Source organism: Rhizoctonia solani, chromosome 13 (assembly GCF_016906535.1).
Source record: "Rhizoctonia solani chromosome 13, complete sequence".
Lineage (NCBI taxonomy): Eukaryota > Fungi > Basidiomycota > Agaricomycetes > Cantharellales > Ceratobasidiaceae > Rhizoctonia > Rhizoctonia solani.
In genome coordinates this window covers 1,315,170-1,341,176 of record NC_057382.1, presented here as the reverse complement: position 1 = coordinate 1,341,176, position 26,007 = coordinate 1,315,170, and the positions used below count along the sequence as shown (strand labels likewise).

The window sequence follows — 26,007 nt, the reverse complement described above, 5'->3', positions numbered from 1 at the left end:
TACTATTTATTATTTTATATTCTACATCTTGCCAAGACCTCTTCAATATAGTCTGCCATGATCCTGTGCGTCTGATTGGAAGGATGACTGGGAAACGGTTGTCAACTATTGGTGTTGTATCAAACATACGTATGTGCATCATACCCATTGATCCAGTAAAATGTGTGAGCTGGGTCTGCGCATGCCCCAACGGTAGAAGTACTACTTGGAGTACAGTACCCCGTGCTATTGTATCCAAATGCTTGGTGTCCAGGAGTTTTGAGTACGGCATCCCATAGGTATGCGAAATCTGTTCGACGAGTTGTTTAAAGATGGTTTGGTTCAGCCGTGTGATAAAACATACCAACGTAAGCGAACCGCAACTCAGGGCTCTTCTCGCGCAACTCAGACAGGCCATTGAACACTCGAGTCTTAACTAGTGTTGGAATTGGGTTATACACGTGCTCAGTAATTAGTGCATACCTTGAACGATAGCCCACTCGCGGTATGTGTTCCTAAGAATCAATCAATTGAAGAGCTCAGCTCGTATTAAAGGGCAACACACCTCGGCCATAGTCATCTACGACAAGGAACGATCTTGCACCAATAGGAGAGCCTATCAGCAATTTAACTTGACCGAGAAGGGCGTCAGCTGCTTCAAGCATATGGTCGCCATCTCTGGCACTTGCTGAAAAGTCATTGATACCACTGCATTCGCATGAGTCTCTGGCGAGGGGAGACTTCATATATGCAATCGCTCACAAGAAAACGCTATAAAGTGTCGTTTTGGGGTTGAAGCTGTGCGACTGGTCTGGGAGCGTAATCAATGGTCATTGCACTTTCCCGACTTTATATGTGACAACCAACTCACTTTGGAAAATTGCCACTTGCTGAACGAATGAGCTTCTGTCGCTTTACTTGGCCATATCGCTGTGTCAGTAACAGCTCCAGGAACCTGTTCATGATAAGTTGTACGCATAAGACTTTTAAGCAAGATGTGTACTCACTGCATAGTCTAGCAGATGTGCACCCGTGTCGTTAGCTAAGTTTTCGATCCAAACTGCAATCAAGAACTTGAGCTCCATGCCCGAGCTTTGAGTGAACTCTCCTTACCATAACCATTTGCGAATCTCCCGCCATACTAAATTTAATTGATTATGGAAACATGAAGTGGTAGATGCGTCTTTGAACGTACTCTGGGGCTCGTGCCAGTTTGTACTGGGGGGTCTGGTTCCGAACCATCGGATTTACCACTAGAGGTGAATGAGTCCCCAAAACTAACAATAGTTTTATACTCCGATAGAGCATATAGCCCAGCATTTACATCTACCACGCTTCCATTGGTACTGGGGGCACCGCACGTAGGGGAAATGGCGAGATGAATTCCATCGTTATAGGGTGGGTCAATTTTAGTGGCAATTGCTCGGGCTCCTAAAGTGAGGGTGAGTAAAGCGACAGCCTTGGTATTGAGAATCATCGCGGCGTGTTGTGTTCGCCTAGACGTAGGCTTATGACTATTTATAACTTCCGCCTAGGGGTGCCTGCGAGCTTCCTGGAGAAGAATGTAAATACGAAGTTCAGGCCGGGCCGCCATTGAATACGCGAAGCTGGGCGAAATGTACGAATTTGGATAAATCCCGAATACTAAACGCCAAGCCAGTTATTATCAATGCAGTCGACCATGTTTACTTGGAAAGTGCTCCTATCCCACATTAAAATATATTGAAGAGGCAAGCAGTGTTCACGATATCAATTAATCAACCATAAATAAACCAATCACTGCTATGACTCCGAAATACGAGCTCACACATTCACCATCCGGAAATTTCACAGCTGTGAAAGGCAGGTCTGATGTCTGATTTACAGCCAAGGTATTTCGTTCAGTAGTCCGAGCACCTGAGGTCCAAGTATTGATAAGGACACAGTATAACTGCACTGAAAATATCATGGTGAAAGAAGGTTTGTTGTATCACACTTGCGTATGCAGACAATGACGACACGTTGGTCCCTTTGGGTTGATTGCTTCTTGGTGGCGATAGATCAATTGGATCTTATCAACTATACAGGCCAAACTGTTCAAAAAGGCAACTACAGTGACTTGGTCGGGGGACGTCTATGGAAAAAAATGAGCGGAAGCCCATGCACCCTGATCGTGATCGGCGCTGGGTGCCAAAGTTACGTGGGAATCTCACAAACTGTTCAGGAGAGTCCAGTCCATCGGAGCAGAGTTCGTTGCCGCACTATACATGGATATTATAATCAGAAGACCTCGGATACGCGGTACCGCAGGTCTGAAATTGAATGATATAGTCCGAACGGACCGTAGGGCTGCAGAAATCATGGGGCCGTGACGTGCATTAACGGTTTAGATTGAGTAGAGGCGAGCTCTGTACGAAGAAAGGATTCCCTTGAATTAAATGAAAAAATGGAGATTGAAATAAACAGAGATTAATGAAAACCATATGTAGTATGTAGTAGAGTACACCCATGTTGGCCCAGCTGCCCCATGCGAAAATAGTAAGCAGTCTTTACTTCCAATACCTCATCACGTCGAATCGAATAAGCATATACTCATACAAACTAGAATCCAATCAGATACCCATCCAGCATACTCTAGCCGAAATACTTACAAAGGCGAGAAAAAGGTCAACCATTCAAATCGGAACGTTTATTTCTTTGTTTCAGTAGTTTTGGTTCGAACCAACCCAAAGGATACAGAACTATTTCGTGATATGTCGTCCGGGGCTATGGAACGACCGACGCTACCCTGGGAGTATCGTAGTTGTAAGCGGATAGCATCAGGCCCCTCGGTCCAGGTGGCATCGGACCCTGAGAAGTCCCGTGTATGCGGAGACCTCGGTCCAGGTGAATATGATGGTGGTAGATGTGTGATATGAAGTATAGGAGCATCAGTTGGAGAGTAGATGTCGTAAGTGGGTGATGGTGCAGAGGGAGGACCCTCGATGTCAACTTGAGAAGTGCGCGTGAGGCCCAGTCCGACTCTGACAATGATCAATGTTGGTACAATACCCTTTATGTTGAAAGAGAGAAAAAAAAAGATGAGCTAGGCTATGTGGGTTCAGAGGAGTAAAACGTACGATTATAGGGCATAATGCGCAGAATACGATGTACTAGCGAGATAAAACTTAGCTAGGTTGTTATAATGGTTCTGACCGTACACACCTGCGCATTGGTCCGTGAAATATAGACGACGAGATAAATCACCAACGCAGTGGTATAGATTGCCGCACTTTCAATCACCACGGCCAAACCACCCATGTAGGGACGAACATCGACTGAGGATGCAACCTTTCGTGCTGTAGAAAGAATGCGGTAAGATATCAACCCGGTGGTCAATATGTTCGTAGCGAGCGATAACAAGAACGTTATGGTTGTACATTTCGCGAGCGGTCCCTCGAGCGCTGTACCATTGGGAGGTAGTTTAGTGAAGAGCCAGACTGCAGCGTAGCCTGAAGCTATTGGGTGTTCAGCTGTTGGAACTGATAAGTTGGAATGTAGAACTTACCTGCTGTGCAAAGAACGAGTATAAAGGGGAGTATAATGATACGGATTCTATTCCCCCAGATGAGAAAACAGCGGTGAATGACCACCAAATCTCCTACTAAGATCATGGTGATGTAGACGCCGTCTGCAGCTACATTTAGCCATCGGCTTATATCTAGGAATAGTGTTGGCGCAAGCAGATATGGATAGGCTGGCTGCTCACCCAAAAAATAGGCATCTGGGCCGCCTGGTTCATTTGCGCACAACACTAAACCTTCGTATACTTTCCTCAGCTGAAGAGCAAGATGAATAGTCGCAAGCATGAAAAGCAGCGAAGCTGTGGATAGCGGGATCCACTGAATAGTGTGCAGCGTCTGCTTGCGAACAAGCACATGGGCACAGATCAAGTAGAGAATAAAGAAAACTCCTAAGATGTCGCAATTAGTTTAATCGCAATCAATGATCCGTTCTGGATTGAGCAAACACCAAACTTACCCCACAGCGCAGTCTCACTGTGCCAGAATATCGTGGCATGGTCAGGTGGGCGATGAATGGGTTGTTAATTCGAAGATACTTGGGCACATACTATGAACACTTACGTCCATACCCCAACAAGGACAGCGGTTTTGTACCGCATCGTTTTTGGCTTGATTCGGTGACTCGGCCACAGCCCAGTTGCGTCTAATAGCCAATCCCCACAAACGTCCACGTGGGAGAGTTTAGTCGGTGTACATGGTAGATGTGACCTTCGAGAGTGGATGGCCAGCACGAGGTGGAAGGAGATCAAGCAGGGACGGAGGGCTTCGGTCCGGCCCAACTTTTAATTACCTGATAAAACAGACTTGGTTCTCGAAAAAATCTGACCAACTAATAGGTACGGGGTTGGGGGGTGTGCTCGGTAACATAGCGACGATCCGCATTCTATTTCATCTAGTAGCAGGAATATATCAAAGAGACGTGAAAGAGACATCCAACAATGGAGCAAACCGGAATCACAATTTGTCCGAAAATGCAATTGTATGGAATCCGAGCTTTCTGATTTTCGCTATTAGTGAGTTCGTAGAGTCGTCCCCGTGGGTATCTGTATAATATGAAATATAAATGATACTTCCTGTACCTTAAGAGCATTTTCGAGGCATCTTGAGCGAGCTTGTAGGGCGGTCTCTTGTGTGGTGATTCACCACATGAAACCCCATTTGATTAGAGTGCTGTCACAGCCACTACGTGATCATGGCACCTGATGTAATCATGCTTCTTTGACTTTGACTTTTCCCAACTTGGAACACCACACTGGGTCCAACATAATTTACAGGCCCGTTTGCTTTATGTCTGACCCATCTGCCAACGTTTTTCATAAATTATGTCTTGGTATGGATGATGACAGTGACTGGAATCGTCGAAACGTCATTGGTATACTAGTTTTTACTAAGTTGTTGCTGTTCATTAAGTATTTGTCCTCCAGGTAGTATGGCCGAATTGCTGGCAGGAGATACCACTGGGGAGCTAAAAAACCTACAGGTTCCGATGTGGGGAGAAGACATCGCCTTGACATTTATACTTGAACCAATAGTACAACGTGGTGTTACGGCTCCCAATGATCAGACCAAAGCACGTGAAGAGACTCCCTGGCACCTCATCCATGTTGTTCTCGACATACTTGCACGCCAAGAACTTACACGACAAAAAGTAGCTAAAGAGGCAAACCGGGCCTTGGGTCTCAATTCCTACTGGCGAGCAGAGCAAGCAAGGGGGGCCGAGGTATGCTGCACTTCGTCTTATCCAACATCGTGTCACCCAAGGTATCATTCAGGATGCAAAAGAAGTACTGTTGCTCTCAGATGAGCACAGGAATAAATTAAAGTCTATCGCAAGCTCCAAAGTGTCGACTTTAATGAGGACCAGATATGTGTTTATATCGCTACACCTCCGTCGAATGGTACGTTACTATGGTAGCTTTCGCGTCTTGCGTTTTACCACTTTGGATTTTAGCACATCTATGAGACTCTCCGCACCAGATCCACAGGAGTTGACGAACTTATAAAGACTTATTTCCCGCAAGAAATTCCAGCAGATCCCAATTATCTGTACTTGCAAATAGTAAAGGATGGAGACCCGCAGGAAATGAGGTCATATCTGGCTGAACGGAAGCTCGTTTATACCCTTTATAGGGAGATCGATGCATGGGAAGACCAGCTGCAAAAGGATGGGATTGGAGAAGACATAATGAATGGTTTGGCACAAGACCTCGAACGCGAGTTCTCATATCCGGTCGAGTTCGAGCGCCGTTTTCCTCCCTTTATGGATTGGACTGAGCTGGTTAGAATCACGCTCGGTTGGTCAAGAAGTGTGAGAAATATGGTTAACACTTTGCAAAGTATATTCGACCCCAACGACACACCAAGCGATGACCTTCTCCCAAATTAACGTATTTAGGCTTGGACCGGTCATGCGAAGCACCCTTGTATCATACGCTCGATTATAATCATGTATGTGTAATAAATTGATATCTTGTTTCTCAGCGACCACGGATACTTTAGACTTAATGCATACCATCCCAATCATGTGTATACGCAGTGATTAGACCAGTCTCAGTAGGGGCATCTTCATGAGTCACAAGCGGGGATTGCATGAATCGAACCCGAATCGTTGTAAAAGTAGGCATATCGACTAGATACACAAAAAAAGAACAACAGTACCTTGGATTACCGCTCGCCCTCTACACCTTCCATTTTCGACTCGTTTTCGCCAGAAGTGTTGAGAGCCGGCTCCCCGTCGTTCTCGGTCGGCTTCTCGGCGCCCTCTACATTTGCAACAATAATTCGGTCAGTTCGAACGCCCCCCGAGCGACTCCTTCCCCTCACCTTCTGCTTTGTGGGCGACTCGAGCAGCTTCTTGAGCCTCTTGAGCATTCTGTTTCAATATCTGGATTTCCTCCAAGCCCTTGGCGTTCAACTTTCCACGCTTCTTCCTCAGCAGCCAAGATTCGTTTGGTTTCCTGTAAGAGAGCATGAGATGAAAAAAAGGAATGCCACAAAATCGTATGTACTCACAAACTGCCGCTTTTCTAAGAATGCTTTTTGCTGGGGCAATAATACCGCAGGCAGAAAGTAGATGGGCGGACCATCAACGCGTGCACTAGGTCCAGACGGGGTATTGCGGGATCGTGGAGGGAGAGGTAAAATTGTGAAAGCTGCTTGCCACGGGGCGCGGCACCGTCCTTCGTGGTCGCATCGGCCATATTTGTATCGGTATCACCAGGCTCTGCAACTACGGAAGGGTCAAATGTAAAGTCGGAAGGAATGTTATCGGTGGTGAGCAAGAAGTTGGCCAACGCAGGAAGCGTCGATTGTCGTTGACGAATCTAATGACGACACAAATTTAAGTAGTTGGAGTGGCTACGCTCCGAGTTACCAGCCCACCATGCTATCCTTGAGAGCGATGTCGTGTCAGTTCGCGCGCGAGCCGCTCTTCTACTTCTGCGCGCCGTTTCGCCTATATTGACGTTAATTGAATGTATGGTATACACATGCATGTTGAGCCTTACCGTCTCTGTACTTGCACGAGCTTTGTCCTCATCCTTAGCTTTCTTCAGTGTGCCTAGCACCATTCCAAATACCGAGCGACCTTTTTTGCGTGGCTCAGTAGCCATATCGATTCGAGGCCGCTTCTTCAGTTGTGAATCTATTTATTTGAAGTAATAAGTGACATGGACGGACGGAGTAATTTCTGCGGAGACATACCGTTCGTGTCCATTTTCTCATCGGCAGCTGTGGATGCAACATTAGCTTCACCTGCGCCGTTTGGCGTTGAGTCAATTTCAATTGATTGCTGAACCGGGGATACAACATTTTTCCGGAGTGTTCGATCTATTGTTACCGTTGTATATCAGTTTCTATACTCATCTATTTACAGCGGCTCTCACGTACTCGGATGGCATTTTGGTGGGTGAGGCGGGTCTTGAGGGCAACAAACATAATCACGTGCAGAGCCCAAACATTACAATAGTATTTGTCATTTCAGGATGGGTTCTATTGCTTGAACCACCATTCAACGACAAAATTATGCAGTGTATCTTCGCTTGTGACATGCATATTCAAAGTTTCTAGATAATGGTACCTGTGTGTGGGCCAGGCTTTAGACTGTGGGAGAATGTCTTGTGTGAACTGGCTCTGGGCTACATCTATGAACGACGGCTTGGTTGTGTCTACGAATTGGATGTTCAGTACTCTGCCCCTAATGATCCGCATTCATAAACTAGTCCTGGCTATCCTCATAGTCGGACCTGAGTGATACTTTAGGCTGGCTCGCATTTAATCGGTCACACGAGACTGAATTCCGATCTGTTTCTCGTCATGGATTAACTACGATCGATGGTCGAAGCACTTGGTGGCTGCTGGCTCGTTTCCCCAACGGATCTCATGCCCGCGAGTCGCATTTTGTTCCTTCCATCTTCCAGTCTCTCGCCCAGTCGATGACGGTGCGCGTATCGGCTAACTTCGGCCATGACAGGACTTACACGCCGAGTTTTACTATTCATCGCCAATTAGGTACTATCAGTACTCCGATCATATTTGGGGGCTTCATCCTGTCGGAAACTTGGCACCATCACCCAGATGGCGTAATATAGTAAATTTCACACGGACAATCGTTCAGAATATGTACTCGCTTAGCCGAGGTCTAATGTCTCTCGTGTACCACGCGGCCTTGGCTTGGCTTGGCTAACACGCACAGAGAGCAGAAGACTGTCCGTTTGGCAGAGATATCGGTGCCTAGAACTTTGCCCCAAATTAGCATCACAGAGAGCAGAAGACTGTCCGTTTGGCAGAGATATCGGTGCCTAGAACTTTGCCCCAAATTAGCATCATTCGAGTAACGCAAATGCAAGTCTATCGCGATTTGATTTTGCCCTGCAGAGAGCAGAAGACTGTCCGTTTGGCAGAGATATCGGTGCCTAGAACTTTGCCCCAAATTAGCATCATTCGAGTAACGCAAATGCAAGTCTATCGCGATTTGATTTTGCCCTGGGTAAGTGCGTGGATTACCGGACCGGTTCAAGGACTCATCTTACACCTCTCGTAGTTCAGCATGTGCACCCCTTGTTCACATGAATGAATTAAATCAGTCAAATAAGCGTTCCCTGCTTGTGCACGTAGTAGAAGTATCTAGATCAAACCTATACCAGTGGGTTATGTTCGCGACACAATGGATAGCCGAACAAAATTATCAATGCCATTACATTGATGATGAAGCCCCACTCTTCAGGCACCGAATTTTCCTAGAGCCTCGTGAATGCAATATTGAATTGCTACACCACCGATTTCAACGGGATCATTTGTACCTTGTTTGACTAATTTGTAGACATTCGCATAGTACCAGGGTAGCTGAGCATACACAAGCCAATCGGCTCGGTATTAGGATCTTAAACAAGGTGGATAGTGTAGTCCGATCAGTGGGGGCAGGTGTGCTACCCACCCCGCTATTCCGACAAACGGGAATCATTTGTGAGACCGGAGCATCATCCGGAAGGTCAAAAATTCTCAAAGTCTAACAGGAGGCGGCCTTGGCGAACAATATAGTCCAGATGGTTGACCGGATCCGGAACCATGAGCACATGGAGGTTCGGTTTCGTGATAGTTTGCGCATATCTATATTGACGGACCGAAACCCCTCTCCAGTAATCGGCTCAGCTATATGCATTGATCCGGCGACTGAGGCCAACACTTTGGCCATCATGTTAACACCGTGGGTTGTTCTATCTTGTCCGAGATTACTTTAACCCACCCAGCGGAACTGATTGGAATCTTCGCACCCCCTATTCGCGCTTTAATAGTGTAAACATATATCTACTAGTAGACACCAAAATAACCCATTTATGAGAGAGAGAGAGAGAGAGAGAGAGAGAGAGAGAGAGAGAGAGAGAGAGAGAGAGAGAGAGAGAGAGACTGGGCATTCAAAAGGGGATTATAGGAGCTTCCCGACGGAATCTATACAAAATTTACAGCCACAGAACTTAATAGAAACAGAAAAGTGTAACTTTACTAATGCTGCGCCGTAGTTATGGTTATGGTTATGGTTTGCTTGGATTGTCAAGCATAATGGTAAATCTTGGTGTTTAATATTTCAACCGAACAAGCAGGATTATGGATCTCAGAATACGATGCACTGTAGCTAATCGTTGATTTCTTCTCACAAGCTTATCGCAGGAACAAATACCATGATAGCCAATCCTGTCAAACTCGTGTACACCTATCGAGTATACTTGTAAACGGGAGCTGACTATATTTCAAGCCCATAGCTTACGATAGCTGTATTTTGTCATAGTAGGTCGATCGAAATGATTATAGGTCGATTGACGAGGAAACTGGCTATTGATAAGGACCCTGCAGTTAACATTCACACCCCTTGGTTCTCACCATTGCTAACAAATTCCCCATCATCCCAAAGAGGATACATCCTTCCGATCGGCTAAAAGTATGGAGAGTGATTTAGCCCAGTGCCTGGCTAATTCGGTTCTGTGGGTCGGCCAAGCGGCTACATTAATCTTGTCAATACATTTTCCGGAATAATTATTTCCAAGGAACTGGTGGCCGATAGTCCAATATGGGTTGTTCGCGAACCGAAGCACACACATTCAATCTAAATATTCTTCATTTGGATCTTCCACTGTTGAATCCATCCGATCGCGATCCTGAACTTTTATTCCTCTGGCAACAAAACTTTGTGGTCATTGGGATTGTCAGCCTTGGAATTTCACGTCTGAATGATCGGCTGACAATCATGAATCTTGGCAAAGCAGATTGAGTCTGGAGCGCCTGATTGTCATCCATCAATCAAATGCAGGCACCAAACAATCAATGGCAGCTTGCTCCTTTCAGGTGGTAAACACATTGCTAGATTGCCAAGTATTCAAATTCTACCCGGAGTTAGCATGTACCCACGGTTGATGGTGATCTTGTTGAAGCATTTGACTCCTGGAATATCAGATATTCATGGGCACGGAATACTATGGGTCGAATTGAAGGTTTAGCCATAAGGGCTGAAGGCGCCGATTATGGGACTCGGAGTGTTTGGTTCAGAAGTCTTCATACCCTTGTATGGTTATGGAAACATCCCGTCAAACTTTGGCGTTTCCATTCATGTGCACTCCGCACACTATCATAGCACATTTATCAATATCCGATGAATACGTCTCAGTGGGGGTAACAATCAAGCTAATGTGGTTCCTGGTCGAGTTGTGTTCCTTGGCGCCTTATGCCAAAAAGCCGTTGTTGGTATAGTAATTTCATGCTTGTGTTCCCTGGATGCTAAACTTGGAAAGGTCGGGCACCCAAGAAAATCCGGGAGAACGTGCTACGCATTCGACCTGGATGCCCGTCCGTTGAGCATAGTTTACGGTAGGCTATTTTAACCCGCTATAGAGGGAGCGTTTTCCTTCAGCACTCGGATCCCGCCCCATTGTGCCTACCATGTTATACTCACTTGCTCTCCTATTGTTTACGACGAGATATGCTTCTGGAGCGTTTGTCGACTATACACTGAATATTGTTAACACACAGATCAGTCCAGATGGTTTCTCGCAAGGCTTCTCTCGTCAATGGTGTATTTCCAGGAACAGTTCTCTTTGCCAACAAGGGCGATGTTCTGCGGAACACGGTCGTCAATCAGTTGTCCGACCCTTCGATGCGTCGTTCGACCACCATTGTAAGTTTTGGCTCTTTTAATACTCTTGCACCACCAACACCCAGAGCAGCACTGGCACGGTTTATTCCAACAAACTACCGCCTATGAAGATGGACCAGCTTTCGTTACTCAGTGTCCCATTGCTCCTAATGCAACATACCAATATGTCATTCCCCTTCGGGACCAAACCGGGACACACTGGCAAGTTGAAACGTGCACATAATTTATAAGGGTTTATAATCACATATGTTTTAGGTATCACTCTCACTTGGGTAGCCAATATGTGGATGGTGTTCGAAGCGCTATTGTCATCTATGGTATTAGATCCCAGTATCTCGCTGCGGTTGCGCATACTAACCATAGCTCTTAGACCCAAATGACCCTCATAAGAGCCTCTATGGCAAGCGGTCTTTGTCACTTAGCCGGTTTAATATTGACTGTATGCGCAGATATTGACGATGAGTCGACTGTCATTCAGCTTTCAGACTGGGTACCATACCCCAGCACCGGTTTTAGGGGAAGAATATATTGCCAGCGGTAGTGAACCGTGAGTTAATTATTAATTATACCATTCCTTGCTACAGCTATTATACAGTGTTCCGGACAGTGGTCTCATCAACGGCCGTGGGCGATACAAGGGAGGTCCCGCCGCACCCTGGTCTGTATTTAATGTTCAAAAGGGAAAACGCTATCGCTACCGAGTGGTCAATAACGGCGCGCTCGGCTACTACACCTTCCAAATCGATGGACATCCATTGAAAATCATTGAAGCAGATGGTACGATCACCGCTTTTCCGCCTTGCACTATATCAATATATGCCCTTTAGGTACGCACACCAGCCGTACACTGTTAATTCACTTGACATCCACCCGGGAGAGCGCTATTCCATTATTGTAGGCTATCTCGGATTAGCTACTATTAATACCTTGGTGTTAACCAACGCCTAGGGTCGAAGCCAATCAGACTGTAGGCAATTATTGGATCAGGGCACCTATTACCGCGCGTCGAAGCAGCAATACTTGTGCGTTTGTATTTAATCTACAAAGATATTACTGACATTCACCCCAGTGGAACCCGAGTTCGTCAAGGCAATTCTGCGATATGAAGGTGCCCCAGTGCGGGATCCCACCACCTCAAAATCATCTGGCCTGAAATTAGACCAAAATCTCCTGAAGGTTAGGGTACTATTTCGTTCAGCTCACATTACCTTCTGACGATTATGACTCAGCCTGTTGAAAATCCTGGAGCTCCTGGAGGTAGCGGTCCCGTGAGTACGTATTTGAGTTGGTGTGCGAGGTTGCTGATTGTCTACCTAGGCGGAGTTATTGATCTGAAGTATGGTGGTGTCAGTAATGGCCAAACAGGGTGGCAGGTCAACGACAGCCAATATAAACCTCCTAATCTGCCAACGCTTTTGAGGATCCTGTCAAACAACGCATCTACAAATTCTGATTTCGCTCGATCCGAAAACACCATAGTCCTCCCATTTAACAAAGTCATCGAACTTCAGATCCATGGGTCTTCCAATGTAAGATCACATGAATAAATGCGCATGACCTGAGGAACTGATCAGTTATTATAGGGATTTTTCCATCCTTGGCATCTTCACGGGGTAAGTCCTCAAGTATTCGATTTTATCAGCTTCAGCAGAAACTCATAATTTAATTTAGCATGCTTTCGATATTGTTGAGAATGGGGGACCTGTCAACTATGTCAACCCTCCGCGCAAGGATGTGGTACCAGTTGGTGGAAATACTGCAAGAATTAGGTTCAGGACCGATAACCCTGGTCAGTTATTATAATTAGTTTGTTTTGGATGTTAACTGATTCAGTTCTCCAGGCCCTTGGTATGTCGCATGTTTGAATGCACAATGTAAGTTACTAACTAATATCATCGAAACAATAGGTTCTTGCATTGTCATATCGATTGGCATCTGGAAGTTGGTGAGCATAATGTCCGCCTGAAGGCCAGGTGACTCGATTCTATATTATTTATCAGGGCTTGCTGTCGTATTCGCCGAAGCACCAAATGAGCAACGAACAGGGCCGCTTGCAATCCAACCATCTCCAGGTTGGTCTGAGCTTTGCCCGAAGTATGCTGCATTACCGCCTGCTCTTCAATGAACACACCACAGAGATGGTTTTGTCTTTGTCTGTAGCCTTGTCCAATATTCAGATGTAGTTTTGAGTAAATTCTATCTGAAGTTTTTCATTCATACATTCGTTGCATCGCGTCATACTCTTCTTGCGTCCCTTTCCGCCCCCGCCAGATTTTGGAACATGTCCACTACCACTTCCGCCGCCTTCCATAACTCCTGCCACCGCAGGTGCAACGTTGACCCCTTGAGAATAGCCTGCAGTCGCGCCCTCCTTCCTCCCTTTGCCTTTGCCTTTACGACCTTGGGCGAACGTGACATACGTTCGTTCGCGCTTCTTGATCCACCGCTCGGGATCTGGCATAGGTGTAACGCCGAGAACAACATGTTTCGGCAGACGGCCTTTACGAGGGCCCTTGAGAGGAGCCGGTGCTGTAGCTTCTTCATTAGTAGTATCTTTTTGAACCAGTGCTATGGACAATGTATTGGCTGCAACGGTGGGGCCGGAGCTGGGGCATCTTCCAGCTGCGAAACGTTAACCCCCGAAGCGCGCAGCGAATCGTAAAATCCGGATTGCAAGAAGTCGATATGGCTTTGAACAGCGCTCAGATTAGTATTGATATCGGTTTGTTCTTCGGCGTTCTGTAATAGTCAAAATAGTATCTATAATCATTCAACGATATCAATTTACAGGTTGGAGTACTCACCAGTTCGCCCTCGTCCAGAATGCGATCATAAATCTCCTTCGACACACTGTAGTCTCCAAGCCTGTAGGCCTGATATCGAATAAGATATAGAATTTGGCTAAAAAGAACCTCTCGACTTACGATCTGGGCGTCTAAATGATCAAAACCTCCGTCAGATGCCCCTTTGCCTTGGCTTGGTCGACAACCGCCTTAGCTTCTTTCTCCTTATGCAGGCGATAGAGTAAGTATGCCTTCTCTAGTTGCCTCGAATCAGATCCTCCAGAGACCGTCTCCACTATTTCCAAAGCTCGAGCATATTGGTCTGTTTGAAGCAACAAGAATAATTTCGTTTGTATCACGTCGGCGTCGTCAGGAGTAAGACGAAGAACTAGAATAACGCCAGATATTGTTATATTGATATGTATTCGACTGTAGGTAATAATGACTTGCTCTTATCACAGGTTTTGATAGCGTTCGTAAGATGCGCTCCATCAATTTGGGCGCATAGTGAAGCAAATAGTTGTTTGATTCGGACCTCTGCTGGTTTGGGCTTCTTGGATGCTGCTGGATCAAGGGTATGGATTTTGCGACGCGGATTATAATTTCCTTTTTTCTCTCCAGTTTGTGGCTTCTGGCCACCTTTTGTAGATGCGGGTGTTTTTTTGGCTGCTCCGGGCTTTTGAGAGGGCATGGTGGTCTTAGACAACACTATCCCACAGCATCAAGCGCCGGAGTTAGATGTTTCCAATTACGAATCCAGACTTACCATGGGGTATGATGAGTGCAGTTTGGAGCAAATCCAATACCTCCGTGGGCTATTAGTTGATACTGTACGGTAGCGGATGTCTTTAAAGCTCATTTCCTGCCGTCCAATGTATCGAATAATACAGGGAAGGAGGTTTTGGGTTTAGCGTATTGCCACCCGAACCGTGAGTCATGGTCGTCAATGAACTAATGACACACCAGGGCGTCTCACTGCCTTGAATGACTCCACCTCAGGCCGAGCTACTCCCATACCGTATATATAACCCGTCATCAAGATCCAAAAATGAACCATATCAAACATTCACCATGCCCTCGAACACTCGGCCCATAACTATTATTTAAACGCCAATCAATCAAAGCGTAGCATCTATTTGCTACCAACTGACGCGCCATCACCACACGCATTAATCCTCTCCGAAGCCCGTAACAAATTCAGACTTAAATCGCTGTCACGAATCTATCTCAAAGGCGGGGCCTTATTCTTGCCCGACCAGACCCTTTGTTCGGACATACGAGAGTTATGGGTTAGTAAGGCGAACCTTACGTCGGAAAAGATGCTCCGGCTCCCCATGTAATTGGAAACAACACAGCAGAAGGGGAAGTACGAGTGGATGTCATTGCAGAGGAAAGCTGGCCAAACAACTAAAGCTGTGGGGGCTAGGAGTTATGTGAGTGCATAAGTTGTATTGGACTTAATCCTTTAGCTGCCATAGGTATGCCAGACCTTCATCCCGGGAATCGATTCCCTATTGGTTGCGCTATAGCCGCGCGAGGGGTCTATCCAGCTTTGATAGGAACAGACGTTTTTGCTGAGATCTGCGTTGTAGAAGATATCAAAGATGAGGAGGCATGCGAGAGAATAGGGTAAGAGCTGGTATAGTATATCTTTTGGGTGAGTCCGAAAGTAATCGAATCGTATGTGATAGGACTCACCTCTCATAATTTAATAGTTCATACCGGTCCCGAGGTCTTGGAAAGTCTATACTACAAGCACACTCGCACAGCAATTCCAACCCTTTCTACGCAGAAGGATCATCGGAGCTGGATGGATACATTGAAGAACATAACTACGCTGTTCAATGGGCAGTCGCTAATCGGGATCTCGTAGCGTACCGTATTGCATCATGCCTGGGGCTCAACCTCGAAGACGATGCCGAACATGCCCAATCGAGACCAGTGATGCCCGAGAAATTGGTAGATGTGACGCACAATTCGGTTACTAGGCACAGGCTCACTTTGGGTGGGCAAGAAGCACAAGAAGTATGGGTCCACCGGAAAGGAGCCGCACCCGCAGACATGGGGGTTGCACCATGTCCTGGGAGTCGAGGGGATTTCAGTTGGCTATTACAGCCAGTGGGCGATGGAAATGACAATGGTATGTCCATCAAACTCGGCGTTATGATTATGACTAATCTGTTCCCCAGCACACTCACTCGCCCATGGGGCGGGCCGACTGCATCCTCGTAGTGCCGCAACATTGCGAAAAAATGTTCCGGGGACTACCACAAAGTTGGGAAGTGAAGTTGTGTGTACCGACCCTGCATTAATGATCGAGGAAAGGCCCGAAGCATACAAAGGCGTCCAGTCAGTTGTGGATGATCTTGAAAAACGTGGATGCGCAAGAGGGATCGCCAAACTACGACCAATAGTCACGTACAAGACGCGAAACGAAAGTGCAAGGAAGTAGGATGAGATATCCATGTTTGGTTCATTGTCATAGTATATGTATGCGCGTCGTACTACGCCTCGTTATTATTTAACGCCAAATACACAGAGATACCATAAACGGTATATCACCCATTACATCATCCCCAACTCTCAAGCTTGTTCATGTTCTGCAATTTTTTCCCATTCTTTGGGGTCCATGTCATACGATTCGGTGCCCACAGTCGGGAAACTTCCATCCCTAACCGCCTTGGCATATGCACAGACACCCTCTGTCGCTGCAGGTCCAATCTCGGCGAACCTTCGTACGAATTTAGCTTTGTGGCCCGACCATACCCCCAATGCATCGTCTTGAACGAGTACTTGCCCATCGCACCCGGGTCCGGCACCGATACCGATAGTAGGTATGCGTATTCGTTTACTGATATGTGTCGCAAGAAGGTGTGGGACCGCCTCTAGAACAATAGAAAACGCCCCTGCATGTTGCAATTCGTTGGCCGCATGGATTAATTCGATTGCGCTCGCAGTATCCTTCCCCTGAACTCGGTACCCTGATGAGGCAGTGTGTCGTTGTGGAAGTAACCCAATGTGCGCCATGACTGGTATCCCAATGCTTGTTAGTGCCTTGACGGTAGGCACGAGTTCCTTCCCTCCCTCAAGTTTGACTGCTTCAGCTCCACCCTCACGAACCATTCGTACAGCAGAGCGAATACTGTCTTCCACTGAGGCATGGTACGTTCCAAATGGCATATCTGCTACTAAGAATGGCGCACGCGACCCTCGAGCGACGGCACGGATATGATGAAGCATCTCGTCTAGCGTCAGGCGTGTGGTCGAGTCATACCCAAGAGCCACTTGAGCCAAACTATCCCCAACGAGTGTGACATCAATGTCCCCACGTTCGCACCGTACACCACTAGGATAATCGTAGGCTGTAAGCACCGTGATGGGTGTTCCCTTTTGTTTGAGTGCATGGAGTTTTTGGATCGTAACCTTTTTACGTGCTACATAGCATATAAGTCGTATATATAAATACAATAAATTCATTCGCATACCATGTACTTCTTTTTCCTCTGGTCGCACACTCATCCATCGTCGCGACACAAACACCCGACACTGTTGCCCCACTACATATGTAGCAGTCCGTGAAGTAGAAGCGAGCATTGTGTAGTCGTGGTCGTCTGTAGCAGTAGTTCAGATAAACCAGCTTTATATAATTCCTGGCTACCTGTTATTTGCCCAAAAAAAGGAGAATATATGATTCGACGGTGGTGGCATGGAACGAGATTTGAGATGGGGTCATCACCGGACCGGACAATCAGCAACAGTCCGTTTCCGGTATTCACGTGATTGGGATCCTGTGGCGCAGGTGGCTACTCCGTTCATATTTACTGGTTTAAGGAAAGGCGGGTCACAGATCTCAGGCATTTGGGCTCCTGAAAGTCTACGCATACAGTGTTATCACTCGGCTTATTATACTGTAACACATACTTGAGCACTATATAACAGATATTGCTCTGATGCCAACACGCAAAATTCTTGCACTTTACAATTGACGTACAATGAATTTCGAGGTAGCATCCCAGTGACAATATTGTGCAAAGTGCTAAGCGACCTAGCGCATCTACATTCAATTTCCTAGCATACTAGAGACCTATAATCTCTGCCGTGTCCAGTGGATAGATCTCATAGCGATATGTGGCAATTCTTTGCCTTGATGCCGATCTAATCTCTTGTTCTCTTCGGGTTTGTTCTGTACTTCCTACCCTGTTATATTATACATCCAAATCTTTCTGGAAACTTTACTGTGAGTGCTTACCACTATCAATCACGCATGGTCTGTATATCACTATAAAATTCGATATGAATTATCATGGTCAATGTGGCAACGTCTCCCTATTTCCTCACATGCAATATCCAGTCTTTCTCTATTTGAATGCCCGAGGCACCGCACAATCAAACTTAAGAATCAGCACTGCAAGTCGAATGTACCCAAGCCTAGCCGGGGAATTACAGATACGGCCAACCACAGCCTCAGAACTTCCAAAGAAGGAACTTGCACACAGCTCGGGAGTCCACACTCGCGCCCGCCCCTTCGCTCCTATCTCCGGTATTACCCCCCTCCCTTCTCTTCATTTGTAACTTCTAAACATGTCGAATACCATATTTCAGAAGACCGGATTGCAAAGCCTGTGTGACTAATTTCAAGATCGATGATTTGAATCCATGATTCGGTAACTCTCCCCCCCTCTCTCCTTCTCTACCCCTCTTGATCTCAAATACTAGGAATTCCAGTGATGTAATTATAAATATATAACCGACTTTGCCCCTGTCTCGGCGCGTCATGTATATGCGATCGACACGCGAGAACCAGAATCGACTTTATCCGATAAAAACGAATTCGCGGCTTCCTCGCGCACGTTGACTTCCTCGCGTGAGAACTGGTTAACCCCTCCTACCTTAGGAACGGACTACTTTGCTCACGCAAAAATCAGGTCCCGATCCAACATGGCATCGCGTGGTCAAATGTAACCCCGGAAGATCCATAGGTACATGTGGGGCCCAAACCTTCTGGAAATCACACCCTATTGGTACCTGTCGATCAAACATCAAACGGGTGTGTATGACGACAGCTGCTGTTCTGTAGTTTAGAACTTAATTAAACTCTGATGGTCGATCTCTCTGACGCAATGAAACCTGAGAAAAGAAGAGAAATATTGCAGTGATCGACAGAAAAGAGGCGCAGCCAGATGGACTTCACAAACATATTTCTCATTGCATCAAACTTGAATATGTACAATACATCCCCCCACTTCTTCTAACATACATAAAACACACACAGACACAGACAGCGAGAAAACGGCAAGCACATAAGAGAACAAAAATGGGTAACTGGGGTTTTCTGTTTTGTGTTGAACACGAGAATAGGGGATCTTACACTCCACCGGCATCGACCAAATTTACGCAACCTCAACCCCAATCTTGCACCTCTTTCTTTCGCCCCTCTCTTCACCATCCTCTCTCTCCCGGCTCCTTCTCCCCACAACACCTTTACCTTTACCCTCGACCTCGACTTCAGGCTCCTCGACGTTCATCGGCTCCAAATTCCAACCACTTAGATACCCGACCTGAGATTGAGGCTGAGGTTGAGGCTGAGGCTGGGTCTGTTGGTTTCCTGTATACGTCTGGTTCTGCGTCTGTTGATACCCTGCATATGTGTGCTGCTGAACACTCGGAACACCCTGCACCTGCATCGCCCTTGTACATATCGTGCATCGACACATCCATAACCCCCCAGTCGCCTCGCGCCACAGCATTTCCAACACGACCTTGGTCTGCTGGCCAAGGTAGTACCCGGAGATCGGAACGAGCGGGATGGGATGGAGCGGTTTCTTGAGTATGGGAGAGGTAGGCAGGCGGGGCGAGGTTGTGAAACTTCCTGTGCGTGTGTGTGAGCGCGAGTGTGGGTGGTGAAAGTTGTCCGTTTGTGAGTGGGCGAAGCCGTCCGCGTGTGAATGTGTAACATAATTCTCCGACTCGCTGATGAGCCTTTTTCCATCGATAATGGGCGGAGGGCTCGGGGTTGTGCGCATTGTCGACGGGCTAGTTAATGCTTCGGGGCTGGGTGTGGTTGATACTGGGCTCGAGCGCTGGTCGGTCGGGCTCGGGGCCGAGATAGTCGAGGGACGTGGGCTCTGTGCTGAGGCCATCGTCGGAGGTGGGCTCTGAGCCGAAATAGTCGAAGGCGGTGGGCTAGGAGCAACCGACTCCCGCAGTGTGGGTGCGACCGAGCTGGGCGCCAGTGAAGGCTCACGTTCGCGCGGGATATTCGCGGATTCTAGGTCTCGGAAATTGTTGGGCGTCACCGAGCCATGATCGCGGAAGTTACCATGGGCAATCGACTCGCGGAAATTACTAGGAGTCGCCGAGTCCCTATCCCGGAAGCTATCTGCATCTTCCCAATCAACGTACACATCTTCCCAACCACCACCTTCAACCCATGGCTCGGGAGTACGCAAAATCTCGACAAGCCTGTCTACTCCGATCCTCGAAACGACTTTGCATGGGTCAGGTTCGCCCCGAGAGAGGACGCACTGAGACCGGATAGATTCCAGATCGACTCGTTGAGCACGTCCAACGTCTATACCCATGGACTGGGCTTGTTCAATATCTGGATCGACTATGCCACGCTCGGTTCCAGCTTGAAATACCTCTTCGGCAAATTTACACTCCTTCACTATCCTCGCTACAATGTTCGAAATTGCCGGTCCAATAATTGAGCGCATTGCAGTTTCCCAGGCTCTCGATAACGAGTACGTCAACCGCGCGGGAGGGGGTGGATTAGAAAGGTAAAAATTGGCGGGACAACGAATGTACATTCGTCGTGTATGGTCCTGGGGGTCTCGCACAGCAGTGAGAGTCGTAGAGTTAAATACCCGGGGTAAGGTCGGAGGAGTGCGTTGGACATGGCCAAACGGATGGCGAGGTGCCAATCTCTGGGGGAGGTGTCGAAATTCTGAATTGGAACTTGCGGCACTGTGGTACTGGTTGATGTCTATATGAGGAGAGAGCCAAATCCCTGATCAAAACAAATCAAACATTAATTAATTGATGTCATTAGAAGTCCGACAATTTACCTTCGAGAATACGGTTTCTTGCCCAGTCTTGGAAAATCATATCCCTTAGACCGAATTCGTCACTTAGGCTAAGGAGATCGTCCTCTTCGTCGGATTCATCATCAGTGTCGAGAGGCTCGGCGGCGCGCTCTTCCATGCGTTGGAGTCGGGCGGTGGCACGGACGAGACCTTCCATTTCACTGGCCTTGGTCCACCAGCGCATCCAAACTCGCTCTTCCATTTCCTCGATGGCTTCGCGAATTGTCCAGTCTCCGTATTCGGCATATTGATTGACTAGAAGAGGTTAGAGGAGAAGATGAGTAGTACAGGTAGCTTACCGACGCCAACGATCTCTTCGCTGCGCAACAATTTGTCGATATCTCGTCTGGAAAGGCCGGACTCCCAAGGGACAGACCACCCGTCGACACTTTCATAGTCCCAGTCCCAGAATCCGCTGCCCATCCAGGGAGCCATGTTTGCCCCGCGGCCGCGAATCAACTCGGTGCGAATGCGTTCATGGCGACAGGCGCCACACACAGCCCGAACTCCAGCCCCGGCAGGCGTTCGTAGATCACACCAGCGTACGAGCTCGATATCGCGTTCGTTGGCAGCCAGGGGGGCAAGTGTGAGCGGTGGGAAGCCATAAAGACCGAGCGTTGTGGGTTCGGAGCGCAGACACCGAGCACAAAATGCCAGAGGACGATGAATTGCACATGCCGGAATTAGACCCCAGATTGCCGACGGAGTTGGATAAGTCAGAGGCTGTGGGATCTTTGCGGCTCGTCGACGATAGGCTTGGATGTCGGGACAAGTGACGGCACAGACAAGACACGTCGCGCGTATAATGCGCCTGAATGTGTCGGCGTTTAGGGGCGGCTGCGACGGGACTTGGGTAGGATCGAGGTGCGTTCGGGGCTGGGAGTGGAGCGAGTATGGGTCGAACATGCAGCACAGGGTGTGCCATGTCGGGTGCTCGTCGGCTAAACAAAGCAATTAGCGCGCGCGCCAATAGATAGGGAAAGGACTTGCCCACGTCCCGCCACCCACGCGATACACTCCGTAGCGTGGTCAATACCCGTGCGACATACAGCCCCAGCCATACTTGGTGGCTCCACGAATCTTCCACGCAGCTTGGGATACAGTATGGTCCATCGACCGTGGCAGTCAAGTCGATTATCAGTCTGAAGTAGTACATACATGTGTGTGTCAGCCCCATGCATGTATACCCATCTTTCTTTCTTGCAATTTGCTTACCGAATCGCCACTCGCGGCAACACCCCCGACGTCCGTTTGCCCTTGCGCATTCCGCTTGTCGACGCCATCGAGCGCTTACCACAACGTCAGTCAGTGCCACGACAAACAAACACCGCCCTGCCAAACACTCCCGCCACACGAGCACAAACCTACCGAATTACAACAAGGGAGTTGATCCTGCGTCTGATTATCCAACGAGACGTATATCTTCCGGAGGTGGTCCGTGCGCCTGCCCGCTCTCACGCCCTGTGACCAATCACACCGCTCATCAACTCCACCCCGGCGCTTGATCGCGACGCACAAAAAATAAGCATGGTATAGCTGTCATAATCAAACCGACTGCTAATGTGGGCGTTAGCGATCGCCCATCACCTAACCCAAATATGTGCGCTTTTATTTAGTGCCGAGGTGGAAAATCATGATGAATGCGGGATTTCTCGTCAACTAGAACGATTTTGCACAAAAAATGTGGTAAAATTGTGCAAAATCGATATATGAGTGTATATACGTAGTCCAAACCCCATTAGTCTCAGTTTTCACGACGCTGCATTCAAAATACAGGCGCCTCGGCGGTCTGCACGTGATGCACAAGTGACAGGACCCCCAATTATCCCGGTGGAGGCGTCTTCCCAAATCCGGCTGTCTACTAGTGTTCATATCCGGAACCCGAAGATGCCTCGGACCCCGAACCATCGATGTCCGGAAGTTGAATGGTGCCTCGGGTCGTATGCGCCCAGCGCTTAAATGTATTTATCTATACATATATACATATATTTTTCTTTTACGATCCTCCCCAGTTTTTGAGCCCACTCGCGGTATACCAGCCTTCTCCAGCTCGGATAACAGCCTAACTAACTCATCTCTCTCCTCGATAATGTGGCGATCCTTTGACTCCAAATCCTCAGTTTGCGAGGCTGGCGTGTTTACGAAGCCAACACACATCAAGAGCGCATTTGTCAGTACAAGCTGGTAGTAAGGGATCTCCATTGGCCGACCAAGGTATATAGCACAGTACTTGGCCCGCGATCCAACCTTCTGATAGGTTTGGACAACAATATATGAGATGTGGCCAAGATGGGTAGTCTGGGGGACCCATAGGCTCATCCCATTATATCCGCCCTCCTTGATGTATATATCCGGGATTTTGAACTCAAAATGGGAGGTGAAAACAATAAATTCAATTTACAGTAGTAAATAAAATAGGCCAATATACTGGGAACGCGACCTGGCTCACGAGTTGAACACCATTACATTTGAATTAGCTCTGTATAACAGCGTTAGCACCCGGAAAAATAATTACCCGGAGGAAGGACCCACGTGATGTCCGGAAGCCGAAGATGCCTTGGCCCACGGCGACCCCGTCATATCCGGAATTGCACGATGCCTACCCCCTCCAACCATGGCCTCATGTCCGGAAAAAATGATGCCTCACCCCTCCCGCCCACTAGGACCCATGTCCGGAAGCCGAAGACGCCTCCACCGGGATAATTGGGGGTCCTCAAGTGACGTGGTGAAAAGCACAAAACCTTATGTCAATCTGTCCCCAAAAACCAAAGGGCAACGTGGTGTACTGAAGGATGTTTCCATTTCTGGACAGGGGGTTGATGTTACTGTTCCCTCGAAGTTACTGTTCTTGCATCAAATGCATGTTTCGTCGAGTGGACTTATAAGGTCCCCTACATTCAACAACTCTCTCAGACCTATAGAGACCCCTCCCCCTACACACATCTCTGTGCACAAAGCAAAACTAGTCCCCACAAATTACTTTAGACTGCCTCTAAGTTTGAAACTAGAACGATTGTGACTCATCACGTGAATCGCACGCGTTCATAGCTATGAATCACGTATGCATGGGATTGGCTACTTGTTATAACAAGCTCAGGCAGGCTGTAATTGGTAATGCCATCAATATTATTACGCAAGTTACACTTTGTGGCTAATACCTTGTACTACTTATCAAGAAAATATTGCTATTTTATTCAAATTCATTATTTTAGGGGACACAGCCGAACGGAGAGTCATAGTGGGGACCCAGGACGGGATTTTGTCTCTCTACTCCTGGCCTCCCCTAACTCCAGGACTTCCCTCCCTCTCTCCGACAGCACATTTTACAGATGTAGGCAAGTTAAGTCCGCAAACATTTAGCTCAACCTTGTTCTAACCTTACTCTAAGCTCATACCCAGTCGACTCCGGATTTGTTGAGCAGCTCCTCACAGGCAAAATTGATCTCTAGCAAAATGGTTTGTTCATCGTCCTATACTCCTAATTCAGACCCTAATGCCATCGCCTCTAGTCCCCCCGGCAAATAGCAGCCATGCTTATTCAAACTGGTATCAAGGACATCACTTCCGAGCTCGATTTTAAACGCTGCAGCTATCGATCATTTGCGCATGGAGGATTTGGTTCAGTATATCATGGTGCACTACGGGATGGACAACTAGTAGCCATAAAATGTATTGAGATGATAGGCCAGTGGGGTGCTTGGAGTCCGAGTGATAAGCACTGGAAAGTATGTCGAATTCCATAGTCTACTTCAAGGTATTCTCTTGTTAAATCCGATACTTCAGCACGCTGCCCACGAAATATATGCTTGGTCAAAGTGTGACCACCCCGGAGTCATGAAAGCTATAGGTTTTGTCTTTTATAAAGATGCAATCCTGCTTGTCTCTCCTTGGGCACAAAATGGCTCATTGGCACGTTACCTCGGGAACGGCTTGGTTTGTGACAAATTGCGATTTGTGAGTACTCCTTTAATTTATATATGCATTGACTGAGCGCACGCCCTATGGCTGCTATCAGTGCATTGAGGTGGCCAGCTCATTAGAATATTTACATGGTATAGGAATTGTGAGTGCATTGCATTACCACAACCTGCCCCCATCGATGCTAATGGTATTTATTACAGGTACACGGCGACGTAAAAGCAGTAAATATTATCTCCCGCTCTCTCGCCCGTAACGATAGAATTTAATGAGATTTAGGAGAACGTTATCATCTCGGATAGTGGGAGTACTCAGCTTGTGGATTTTGGCAGTGCTACATTCATTCACAGTTTTACTCTGCGCTTCACCAGGACCTCAAGTTCACTCCCATTTAGTGCACAATTCACAGTGAGTAGATACATAGCTTGAGATGGTCAAGAAATCTCATTAGAAAAAAACCAAGGCACCGGAGATCTTGGATGGAACCAACGACAAGTATACGGTCGAAACCGATATATATGCACTAGGAATGGTATGTGTTTATGTTTTGTTATTTTCAAGGTATCATTTTATGACATGTTTTTATCGCACTGGATCTTCTAGACAATTCTTGTAAGTAGTTTAGAGCCTGAGAATACAAAAGCTAAATCGATTGGTAGCAAATCGCAACAGGAGAGCCCCCGTATGCTGGGAAATCGGATCTCGCAGTTTTGTCACATGTTTTTCGTAACATACTTCCCCATCGTCCCGATTTCGACGATATAATTAGCGATCAGCCGGAAAAGGATAAGCTATGGAACTTGCTTATTCGATGCTGGGAGCAAGACCCAAAGCTCCGGCCAACAGCAACCGAAGTAAAAGATGCTGTAAGGGATTTAGAAATATATGAATACTCGACCTTATCTTTCCACTAGCTCATCGAAATCAAGGAGATGTCTATCGCTCAACCCGAGTGCTCTTTGAATAGTAATCGAGTCATTGGCAGACGTGCATGAATCCTCACGAATAATCTTGATTTAGTTATATGACTGTCAGTATTGCCAACTGGCGATTTTTTA

At 47.3% G+C, this 26,007-nt stretch overlaps 10 protein-coding genes across 10 annotated transcripts; 4 read left to right on the top strand and 6 right to left on the bottom strand.

Annotated features, from left to right (window-relative positions):
* Positions 1–119: 119 nt before the first annotated feature.
* On the bottom strand, positions 120–1,456 carry RhiXN_07251 (carbohydrate esterase family 16 protein; the record flags this gene model as incomplete). Its single annotated transcript, XM_043327067.1, has 9 exons — positions 120–289; positions 344–410; positions 463–494; positions 545–687; positions 742–785; positions 851–934; positions 987–1,039; positions 1,093–1,120; positions 1,175–1,456. The coding sequence occupies 9 exons, from the start codon at positions 1,454–1,456 to the stop codon at positions 120–122; spliced, it is 903 nt and encodes a 300-aa protein (XP_043185539.1).
* A 1,191-nt stretch (positions 1,457–2,647) lies between these two features.
* RhiXN_07250 (uncharacterized protein) lies at positions 2,648–4,120 on the bottom strand (the record flags this gene model as incomplete). Its single annotated transcript, XM_043327066.1, has 7 exons — positions 2,648–3,010; positions 3,078–3,110; positions 3,163–3,449; positions 3,506–3,658; positions 3,707–3,910; positions 3,979–3,995; positions 4,083–4,120. The coding sequence occupies 7 exons, from the start codon at positions 4,118–4,120 to the stop codon at positions 2,648–2,650; spliced, it is 1,095 nt and encodes a 364-aa protein (XP_043185538.1).
* A 688-nt stretch (positions 4,121–4,808) lies between these two features.
* On the top strand, positions 4,809–5,907 carry RhiXN_07249 (uncharacterized protein; the record flags this gene model as incomplete). Its single annotated transcript, XM_043327065.1, has 4 exons — positions 4,809–4,893; positions 4,946–5,241; positions 5,294–5,419; positions 5,473–5,907. The coding sequence occupies 4 exons, from the start codon at positions 4,809–4,811 to the stop codon at positions 5,905–5,907; spliced, it is 942 nt and encodes a 313-aa protein (XP_043185537.1).
* A 278-nt stretch (positions 5,908–6,185) lies between these two features.
* On the bottom strand, positions 6,186–7,457 carry RhiXN_07248 (uncharacterized protein; the record flags this gene model as incomplete). Its single annotated transcript, XM_043327064.1, has 9 exons — positions 6,186–6,283; positions 6,345–6,478; positions 6,534–6,547; positions 6,605–6,844; positions 6,903–6,911; positions 6,958–6,975; positions 7,028–7,164; positions 7,224–7,349; positions 7,406–7,457. 9 exons carry the CDS (start codon positions 7,455–7,457, stop codon positions 6,186–6,188), a joined length of 828 nt encoding a protein of 275 aa, XP_043185536.1.
* A 3,592-nt stretch (positions 7,458–11,049) lies between these two features.
* On the top strand, positions 11,050–13,288 carry RhiXN_07247 (Multicopper oxidase; the record flags this gene model as incomplete). The annotated part of the gene is made up of 16 exons (XM_043327063.1): positions 11,050–11,184; positions 11,229–11,368; positions 11,419–11,480; positions 11,534–11,570; positions 11,642–11,710; positions 11,759–11,940; positions 11,991–12,057; positions 12,112–12,185; positions 12,233–12,339; positions 12,393–12,435; positions 12,481–12,692; positions 12,747–12,776; positions 12,835–12,952; positions 13,005–13,011; positions 13,071–13,108; positions 13,164–13,288. 16 exons carry the CDS (start codon positions 11,050–11,052, stop codon positions 13,286–13,288), a joined length of 1,446 nt encoding a protein of 481 aa, XP_043185535.1.
* A 48-nt stretch (positions 13,289–13,336) lies between these two features.
* RhiXN_07246 (SRP72 domain protein) lies at positions 13,337–14,637 on the bottom strand (the record flags this gene model as incomplete). The annotated part of the gene is made up of 5 exons (XM_043327062.1): positions 13,337–13,692; positions 13,740–13,902; positions 13,968–14,036; positions 14,114–14,334; positions 14,406–14,637. The coding sequence occupies 5 exons, from the start codon at positions 14,635–14,637 to the stop codon at positions 13,337–13,339; spliced, it is 1,041 nt and encodes a 346-aa protein (XP_043185534.1).
* Positions 14,638–15,426: 789 nt separating this feature from the next.
* Positions 15,427–16,398, top strand: RhiXN_07245 (tRNA-splicing ligase RtcB; the record flags this gene model as incomplete). The annotated part of the gene is made up of 3 exons (XM_043327061.1): positions 15,427–15,575; positions 15,662–16,086; positions 16,136–16,398. The coding sequence occupies 3 exons, from the start codon at positions 15,427–15,429 to the stop codon at positions 16,396–16,398; spliced, it is 837 nt and encodes a 278-aa protein (XP_043185533.1).
* Positions 16,399–16,529: 131 nt separating this feature from the next.
* On the bottom strand, positions 16,530–17,540 carry RhiXN_07244 (3-methyl-2-oxobutanoate hydroxymethyltransferase; the record flags this gene model as incomplete). Its single annotated transcript, XM_043327060.1, has 2 exons — positions 16,530–17,380; positions 17,432–17,540. The coding sequence occupies 2 exons, from the start codon at positions 17,538–17,540 to the stop codon at positions 16,530–16,532; spliced, it is 960 nt and encodes a 319-aa protein (XP_043185532.1).
* A 1,796-nt stretch (positions 17,541–19,336) lies between these two features.
* RhiXN_07243 (uncharacterized protein) lies at positions 19,337–22,092 on the bottom strand (the record flags this gene model as incomplete). Its single annotated transcript, XM_043327059.1, has 4 exons — positions 19,337–20,955; positions 21,014–21,286; positions 21,331–21,972; positions 22,026–22,092. The coding sequence occupies 4 exons, from the start codon at positions 22,090–22,092 to the stop codon at positions 19,337–19,339; spliced, it is 2,601 nt and encodes an 866-aa protein (XP_043185531.1).
* A 2,004-nt stretch (positions 22,093–24,096) lies between these two features.
* Positions 24,097–25,944, top strand: RhiXN_07242 (Tyrosine kinase catalytic domain protein; the record flags this gene model as incomplete). The annotated part of the gene is made up of 12 exons (XM_043327058.1): positions 24,097–24,142; positions 24,244–24,362; positions 24,431–24,487; positions 24,541–24,756; positions 24,815–24,985; positions 25,047–25,094; positions 25,153–25,173; positions 25,229–25,357; positions 25,401–25,481; positions 25,553–25,561; positions 25,609–25,815; positions 25,864–25,944. The coding sequence occupies 12 exons, from the start codon at positions 24,097–24,099 to the stop codon at positions 25,942–25,944; spliced, it is 1,185 nt and encodes a 394-aa protein (XP_043185530.1).
* Positions 25,945–26,007: the final 63 nt, after the last annotated feature.